This window comes from Acanthisitta chloris, unplaced genomic scaffold (genome assembly GCF_000695815.1).
Source record: "Acanthisitta chloris isolate BGI_N310 unplaced genomic scaffold, ASM69581v1 scaffold14962, whole genome shotgun sequence".
In the NCBI taxonomy this organism is placed as follows: domain Eukaryota; kingdom Metazoa; phylum Chordata; class Aves; order Passeriformes; family Acanthisittidae; genus Acanthisitta; species Acanthisitta chloris.
The window spans coordinates 13,414-22,301 of NW_008661130.1; the positions used below are offsets into that span (position 1 = coordinate 13,414).

Below are 8,888 nucleotides of genomic sequence, written 5' to 3' on the forward strand. Positions count from 1 at the left end.
TGCAGGGCCTGGGTTGTTTCCCTGCATGGTGGTGCCACCCGCTCAGCTTCCTTGGCAGTTGGGATATAGGTCCTTTCTGGTTTATCAATAGGGTGCCAGCGCTTCGCCTCGCATGCCTCCCCCCAGGCATTTCACTGCATGTTTTCAAAAGAAAAGGGCACTTCTCCACACAGGTTTTGTGGCTGTCCCCCGTGGGGTGCTGCAGCCAGGCAAGGATGGTCCGTGTCTCCCTCCTTTCAGGTCCCCAACCCTCCTTAACCCTCTTGCCGCAGTCACTTCCACACGTCAGCTCCACACGACTGCAGAGATAGGGAGCAATATCCTAATTAATCAGGGGCCCCGACCCATCCCCACCCCCGTCGATCACGGGTTTTGCGGTGTGCACAGCAATCGCTTCGCTTGTGCTTTTATCGAGCAGCCCCTGTCTCGTGGTCAGCTCTTCGGAGACCTTGGAGTCCTTTTCAGATGTGGTGGTTGCTTCTCCTTTTCTCTCTTTTCCCCCCCTCTTTCCTTTCTTTCCTTTGTTTTTGTCTTCTGCCCTCCCCTCCCCAGTGAGAAGAAGGACATTGAGAAGGAAAAGAGAAGGCTCGAGAGCAACGATGGCTGACGACCAAGACCTTTCGGAGGTGGAGATGAGCCCAGTGGGCTCTGAAGACCACCACTGCCTCTCACCAGGACCCTCCATGGCGTCGGACAACTCCCCGCACCTCACCGGCTCTGGGAACGGAGAGATGGGCAAGGTCAAGAAGGAACAGCAAGACTCAGAAGCAGATGATGACAAGTTCCCGGTGTGCATCCGCGAGGCAGTCAGCCAGGTGCTGAGTGGCTATGACTGGACCCTGGTACCCATGCCCGTCCGGGTCAATGGAAGTAACAAGAGCAAACCTCACGTCAAGCGGCCCATGAATGCCTTCATGGTCTGGGCACAGGCTGCCCGCAGGAAATTGGCTGACCAGTACCCACACCTCCACAATGCCGAGCTCAGTAAGACCTTGGGGAAGCTCTGGAGGTAAGAGCGAGCAGGCGGAGGGGGGGGCATGAGGGCTGAGGTCTGGAGGTGTCCCAGAGAGGACTATATGGTCATGTGGAAGGATTGAGACTTACCAGAACGGAAGGGGTGTCCCTTAAGGAGACTTTCCTTCTCTACAGAGAACCCCCTCACAGGAGGCACAGTTGTTGACTGGAGCAAGAGTGGTGGTTGGATGTAGGGAAGGCTTCCCCAGCAGAGCTCACCTCCATCCTGGATGGCAGCCCTTTCCATGTGTTTCCCACTAAGTTCCCCTGTTGTTCCCAGACAGGACACTCTCATCCTGGTCCTCCCCTACCTGACTGCCTGGGGAGATCTTGTTTTCTTGGCTCATCCTCCCTGTTGGGCCAAGTTGTGCACTAGCAACAAACAGGCTAAGCTCTGTTTCCAACTGAAGTCACTGATGGCTGTCTCAGGCCTTTTTGAACTCAGGTCCCAGTGCTAACAGAGTTTATTTTCTGGGCAGTGCAGCAAAGCAAGTGGGAAACCAAGTTATGGCTGAGGCATAACTGGGAAAGGGAGCCAGGCAGTCAGAGCCCCACACCCATGCTTCCCAGGACGGTCCCAGTTTTGGCAGGCCATGCAGGTGCAGTGAGATGGACAAGGTGAGACTTGGCTAGAAAGCAGGGCTGAGGCTTAGCAGAAAGGAAGAGACCTGCAACAGACCCAGCTTTAGCCAGCTCTCTTGTAACCTGCTGGCTCAAACTAACCCCATCTCCCTTTGCACTCAGAGAGCTGCCCACCCTTCTCACCAGCACACACAAGCTTGTCCTTCTGGTCCCAGCAGTTTGTGTGCCCATTTACATCTTGTCTTTGTGCAGCTCCTGGGTCTTTATGTACCCTCTCCTCCTTCCTCCAGCAGATTTCCAGCTGTCCTGATTACAAACAGCCCATGAGTGTGCTGAGACCTGCCGTGCCCAAGACAAGCATGTCAGGCTGGCCGTGTCACTTCTGTCCCATCTGACAGTCTCTGCCAATAACCTCATCAACCTGCTACAAACACTTTCCTCCACAAGTCCTCAGCACAGTCCCCCCACTTGCACCAACCAATGCAAGCAGTTCTCTTATTCTCTCTCCCACCCTGACAGCATTTCACAGAGTAAGCCCTCAATCTTGGGTGGGCCAAGAGACTTTTTTCCAAGTAGAAGCAAAACACACCATGCATAGCAGCTGATGGCAAGGTCTGTTCCTGCCTGGCTTCAAACCTCCTTGCTTACAAGAAACCAAGCCTTCAGGCATTAGGTTCTCTCTCTGCTTATGTGAGCCTACTTACGACGACTCATCAATGCCTAATGTAATCTCAGCAAAGGGATTTCTTTGGGAAGTTGAAGGCAGGGAATTGATAGTGGATGTCTCATCTGATGCTCTTTCCTGCTTTGATCCCCTCTGCCTTCCCTTCCATTTACCATGGCACTTGCTCCCACCTGGGACTCTGCTGCCAGCCTCTGTGAAACTGTGCTGGAAAGTGTGTGCGTGTGTGCGTGTAAACCCATCTTTTTTGTTCTCAAAATGTTGATTTTGAGGTATCATTTCAGTATTGTAAAATATTACCAGATTTCTGAACAACAGTCTCACTCCAGACTGCATTTTTCTTGAAAATATAGCAAAGCAGTGAAACTTTCCATAGGTCTTGCATTCAGAGCACAGGGGGACACAGCTCCCAGCCCATGGCCAGATTCATGCACTCACCTACCTCCCTGCTCCCGCTGCTGGCCGCATGGGGCTCTGAGCAGTGGGACACTGCTGCTTGACAATGGTGGTTCTTAGGGCACCATACAGCCAGGGAGTGTGGGTCAGATGAGAAGCTTGTGGGATCAGGCCTGGGGTTGTTGTGTGCTGCTGGGTTTGCCTCCTGGGTGTTTTGCTTGAATGTCTCCTCTCCAAGCATCGCTAGTGCAGGCTGAGCTGTGCCAGCCCCTATGGAGACCATAGAGCTGGGTTGTGGGTACTGTCAGGATCTGGCCTTGGTAGGACCACATGTGTCTTTCTGTGAGGCTGAGAGGAAATATCAGCTACAAAACTCCAGGGGAGGTGGTCTGAAGGTTACCAGGATAGTAGCCTGGAGCCTTGGCTGGGTTGGGTCTTTCTCCAGTGAGGTTCCCACTGTCCTTATCTATCTTGTCCTCCAGATACAGCTCCCACACATCTGTACAACTGCAAGCAGCCAGGAATTTTTCTGGATAGCTTAGTCTCAAACTTTTCATGAGGGTCTCTACAAAGGACCCTGGCCACATCCTTACAAGGTGCCCACCCATGCCCTGCTGCCAGGGCTTGCCACTTTGGAAAATGTGGGCGACTTATTTTTCCATGTGGGCTGCTCTGAGCTTATACAGGTAAAGGGCACATTAGGCAGAGGGGTGAACGCTGGTGAGCATGGAGACTGCCTGCAGACCACCCTTACACCAAGCATGTCCCCAGTGATCAGCACTGGATGGGGATGGCAGGGGCTGGGAAATGTTGAGAGGCAGATGGAGCAATAACGCCAGTGCCATGCCATGTGCTCCTCTGCAATACGGGATGCAGTAGACTGGGTTGGTATTTTTAAACCCATAGTTTGCTCCAGCTCAGTGCCACCACCATGTCCTCCACAGGCCCCAACCCTTGTTGGAAAGGGCTGCAGGACGTGCCCTGATGGCCATGCTACCTGCCTGACTCCAAATGTGGTGCCAGAGCCCTATCAGCCTTCTCTAGTCTGTACCTACCTAGGGTGCGTGATGGGTGCAGACAACAAATGGGGTGTGCTAAAGAAGAAGGAAGGGTTTCTGTGCTTGGTGGTCATGGAATATCTCCTTGGCTGTTTTCCTTCCCCAGGACAGGACAGGGAGCAGCTCTCAAATGGAGGCTGGCTGCTGAAAATGTCGGCATGACTCTCAGCCAAAATGCCAGCCAGCACCACCTCCGGGGCCGAAAACAAGAGAAGCACAGGAAGAAGGGGAGGAAGGCTTGGTAGGGAGGAGCAAGGGGCCCAGATGGAGGGATCTTTACATGGGGGACCCAGGGAATTGGTCCATGCCCACAAAATCTAAGGCTGTGGATGCGTAGGAGAGCCTGCCCAGCTGCTTTCTGGTCCCCTTGCCTTGCATCAGCCCCAGTGTCCAACTCCATCACCACACTGACTCATTGGCAGCTGAGTCCCAGCACAGGGTCAGGCCCCTGGCTGCCAAGCCAGGCGCCTGGCACGCTGAGCAGTGCAATGCCAGGCAGCAGAAGGGGAGGCTGCAAGAGGCAAGCAGAAAGGTTTTAGTCCTTCTTTCTCCTCCCAGAGTGCGGCGCTGGATGCTTGCCCCTCTCCCCTTGGCTAGGGGGTGAGCCCTTGGTGTCGCGCTCGGATAAACCCCATAAAGGGCTTTGCTCTGTGATCCATAACTTCTCTGCCCGTGCAAGATTCCTTTGCATTATGGCCTGGGGAGTGTGGGGGGCAGGAGGGGGAGGGCAGGAAGTAAATGAAATCCAAATCCCCCCAAATCTCCTGGCCTTTGCCTGCTTGCACCAGTTTCACTTTGCTAAAGCCGATTTGAGTTCTGATCCCAATGGGAGGGAGGAAGCAGGCAGCCTTGGAGAGGAGAAGGCAAAGATGCAGGGAGTGAACTTGTCTCTCTCCTGCTGGTAGCACTGCCTGTGGGCTGCTATCAAGGGGAGAGGAGGTGAGGCACTGGGGCATAGCTTAGAGAATAGGGATCTGACTCCGGCGTAGCCTCCAATGACTCTAGTTCATGCTACCTACAAGGCAGATCTAGGAGACTAAGCTTTGCAGGGTTTGCCTCTGTTCTCCATAGCCTGTATTCTGCAAGGATGAAGGTTTTGCCAAGGCAAGGTTGCTCCCTGTCCATGATGCCCATGAGGGTTGGCCCTTGGGGAGCCACCTGCAGCAGCATGGACTGGGGGATTAGAACTCCCCAGGACGTGTGAGCACGGTGTATGGTGGCGGGAGGGAGACAGGAAAGCTGGTGTTGGATTCATGGTGGCTCAGTTGCTTTAATCTCCGGGATTAAGGCAGTGGAGGAATGTGGTGTGTGGCCACGACCTGCTCAGGCTGCCTGGAGTGAACCCAGGTCAGCACCATGATGGGCTCCAGCCTGTGCCACACACCTTCTGGCTGCCAGCCAAGGGGATGGACAAGGAGCAAGGGGAAAGGGGGTTCTTAGGAACCAACCCATTACTTGCTGGTGATCCCTTTGAACCCCTACCATATTTACCTGTATATTTCTTGAGCCATGCCTCCACTTCATCTTCAGTTTTTCAGGCCAGTTCAGGCCTTTGTATCTTCTAAAGAGCCCCCAGCTTAACAGAATTGGTCACATTTTAGTGCTGAGGGCTTCGGGAGTGCCAAGGTGCTGGCATAGTCCCATCCCTGTGTAGTTCTTTTGTTGGGGAGAAAAAGGTGTGGACGTAACACAAATTGAATGGTTTTTGTTGTTTGGGATCCCTGCCATTTCTAAGGGCTACTGAGAGTTCCCAGTCACAGGAAGACTGGTCCCTTCTGAGAGCACTGGTTTATGGTTGGAAGCAGGATGACCTTGAGTCACGAGAATATTTGAGGGGGAAAATCATAAAATGAAGTGTTCCCAGCTGAGACACTGCTAAAGGCTTGAGCAATGAGTTTGATCTCATCTTCAAGTGCTCTGAACCATCCTGCCTGTGCATTTCACCATTTCCTCGGAGAGCCTGTCTTAACTAGAACAGCCCATGGTCTGGCAGGAATACAGAGAAGGAGCTTATATTTCTGCAGTGCCTTTCATCCAGAGGCCAAAGCTCATCTATTTCTACAAGGCTAGCAACATAGCAGCTAAATTTTTTACAACTGCTTGGCCAAGTTCAAGAAAGGCTGGTACTTTGTGCTTCAGCTTTTCGCATTATTCATGTCTAAGGTGAGCAGAAGTTCCTGGAATAGCAGAATACACTGCTTCTGCCCTTCCAAATTTCCTTCAATTCCCTTCTAGGATATTGCAAGATGCTTAAAGGTCCAGCAAGCTCCACATAACAACATGGGTACTGTGGAGACAACACCACTTGCTGCCACATGCGCTCAGCAGAGCCTCAAACTTGGAGCAGAGCCTATGGAAGGGTGGGAGGTTAACCTGGAACAAATACTGTCTGGGGAAGAGCAAGAGACATGTGGGAGGCAGCACTGCATTGTAGCAAGAGTCTGCCATTGTCCAAAGGATGATCCCAACTGCCCTTAATTTGCCCAAAGCTTTTGAATGCAGCTTGTCCAGCCTTATTTTACACAGCTACAAAAGGTTGTGCTTTGCCTTTTGGAAAAGTGAGTGAGGGTGTTGAAGGTACTGAGGTGAGAACCATCACACAGGTGGGGAAGGGGGACCCAGCACTGGCACTAATTAATGAAAGGGCTTAATGAATAATGAGTAGGAGGAAAATATTGCTGTCTCTGTTGAAACACTCCAAGCTCTCCCTGTTGCTCTAGAAGTACCCTCAAAGGGACAACACCATAACATTTGGATTTACACAGTGTGTTCCATGATGCTGTGTATAGGTGGGGTTTTTTCTGACGTACCTGCCCCACTCCTTCCCCTCTTTTCTTTACCACCTTGGTCTCTGCAGGCTGTTGAACGAAAGCGACAAGAGGCCCTTTATCGAAGAAGCAGAGCGGCTGAGGATGCAGCACAAGAAGGACCACCCTGACTACAAGTACCAGCCCCGCCGGCGGAAAAACGGCAAGGCCACGCAGGGCGAAGGTGAAGGTCAGGTGGAAGGGGAGGCTGGTGGGGCTGCTGCCATCCAGGCCCACTACAAGAATGCCCACCTGGATCACAGGCATCCCGGCGAAGGGTCGCCCATGTCTGATGGTCATCCAGAACACTCCTCAGGTGAGTCCCAGGTCCCTGTGAATCTATAGATAGGCTGCAGCCAACTCAGAGGCTCAAAAAGACAAGTCGTCATGGTGAAAGTCCTAGCAATGGGGCTCACACCTTGCTCATGACACAACAAACACTGCTGGCATCAGCAGTACAGGGATATGCCTGAGTTTCATGGGCACTTGCATTCCTCTGGTCAAGCAAGGTATTGTTGCTTTTTTCCACAAGATGATATAAAAAGGTTTGGTTTTGGCACACTGGGAATAACAGAGCTGGGCTGTGTACAAAGCCAGGCACAAGGTGGTAACTCATCTCTTCTCTCTCTTTCCTCCTCAAAATGTTCTTCACATTGCAGGTCAGAGCCATGGGCCCCCCACACCTCCTACCACCCCTAAGACCGAGCTGCAGGCAGGCAAAGCCGATTCCAAACGAGAAGGGCGTTCCCTGGGGGAAGGGGGAAAGCCACACATTGACTTTGGCAATGTGGACATCGGGGAGATCAGCCATGAAGTGATGTCCAACATGGAGACCTTTGATGTCAATGAGTTTGACCAATACCTGCCACCCAACGGACACACCGGCCACCCAGGCCATGTTGGGGGCTATGCGGCAGCGGCAGGCGCGTCTGGCTACGGCCTCGGGAGCGCCCTGGCTGCAGCCAGTGGACACTCTGCCTGGATCTCCAAGCAGCATGGAGTCTCCTTGTCCACTGCCACCTCATCGGTGGTGGACTCCAAGGCCCAGGTGAAAACGGAGGGGTCGACCCCTGGAGGTCATTACACTGACCAGCCCTCCACCTCCCAGATAGCTTACACATCCCTGAGTCTGCCCCACTACGGATCGGCCTTCCCCTCCATCTCCAGGCCACAGTTTGACTACCCGGACCACCAGCCCTCAGGACCCTACTACAGCCATTCCACCCAAGCCTCTGGCCTCTACTCTGCCTTCTCGTATATGGGACCTTCTCAACGTCCCCTTTACACTGCCATCTCTGACCCTGCACCCTCTGTGCCACAGTCCCATAGCCCCACACATTGGGAACAGCCTGTGTACACAACTCTCTCCAGACCATAGGGAATGGGGAACAGTGACCGAAGCAGCGACGGAAAGGCTCCGAAGAATCAGCACAGGCAGAAGAGCCTCCGAACTCCAAGGTCACTCGGTGCCATCCAGCCACCAGAACCCACTGAGTATACAGAAGTGCCTTTCTTGACCCCAGCTGTCGCTGGCACACCCACCTAGAGGAAGGTTTATCATCCTTTCACCCTTTACCAATTTCACACAGGCCATGAAACTGGCTTGTGACACCTTACTGGCCTTCTAGATGAGGAGGATTCTCGACATGGAGTGACTGGTCTGTGGTGGGTTTCGTTGTGCACACCCTGGACTGTACGATGAGAGAGACTGTCCTTTCATTCCCCTCCCCAAACTGCTCCAGGGAGTTAGTAAGTGTGTCCAACAGGCCACAATGGCCAACAATTTGTCACCTACTGCAGGTGAAGGGTGGTTGCTCAGCCTTGGTGGATGTGTTCTGGGGGGAGCAGTAGGGAGGATGACACGGCTGGCTTCCTTGCAATCAGCATCGTGCAGCAGTCCTGCCTAAGATTCAAACATGCATGAATCTTGAACCCCTTGGAAGACCAACCTATGCTTGCTTCCCTGCTGACTTCCACAGCTGCACCCTAGCTTTTCTCCCCATCTCCTCACTCCATCCTGTCCCTAATCCTACACCCTTTCCAGCATGGAGGTTTTAAGGCTTTCCTGAACAGTGCATGGGACTTGGCAACCACATTGTCGGTTACTTATTTTACAGCCTGTATGCACATGTGTTTTCATGTACGGAGGTAGAGGACAGGTGGGGAAGGACAGTGAATCATTAAGGTGCTTAAAAAAATTACTCTGTTTTGTTCATTTATGTCTGGCATTTTTGGCCTCTCAGTCTTTTCTAGTCTCTTCAGCATCCCAAACAACCTCTGAGCAAACTTGGTCCTTGCTCTTCCACATTTGACTGTGCCTACCTGACATGAAGGGGTACCAAGAATGCT

At 52.8% G+C, this 8,888-nt stretch overlaps 1 protein-coding gene across 1 annotated transcript; it reads left to right on the forward strand.

The window, feature by feature from the left end:
* Window positions 1–598: 598 nt before the first annotated feature.
* Window positions 599–8,509, forward strand: SOX10 (SRY (sex determining region Y)-box 10). Its single transcript, XM_009070118.1, has 3 exons — window positions 599–1,009; window positions 6,590–6,855; window positions 7,199–8,509. Exons 1-3 carry the CDS (start codon window positions 600–602, stop codon window positions 7,915–7,917), a joined length of 1,395 nt encoding a protein of 464 aa, XP_009068366.1. The 5' UTR covers window position 599; the 3' UTR covers window positions 7,918–8,509.
* The last annotated feature ends 379 nt before the right edge of the window (window positions 8,510–8,888 follow it).

Excerpts from the sequence above, each read along its gene's own strand:
- SOX10 (XM_009070118.1), top strand. The coding sequence starts at position 600 with ATGGCTGACGACCAAGACCTTTCGGAGGTGGAGATGAGCCCAGTGGGC. Across the intron at positions 1,010-6,589 it reads ACCTTGGGGAAGCTCTGGAG|GCTGTTGAACGAAAGCGACA; the intron begins GTAAGAGCGAGC and ends TGGTCTCTGCAG. Across the intron at positions 6,856-7,198 it reads TCATCCAGAACACTCCTCAG|GTCAGAGCCATGGGCCCCCC; the intron begins GTGAGTCCCAGG and ends TTCACATTGCAG.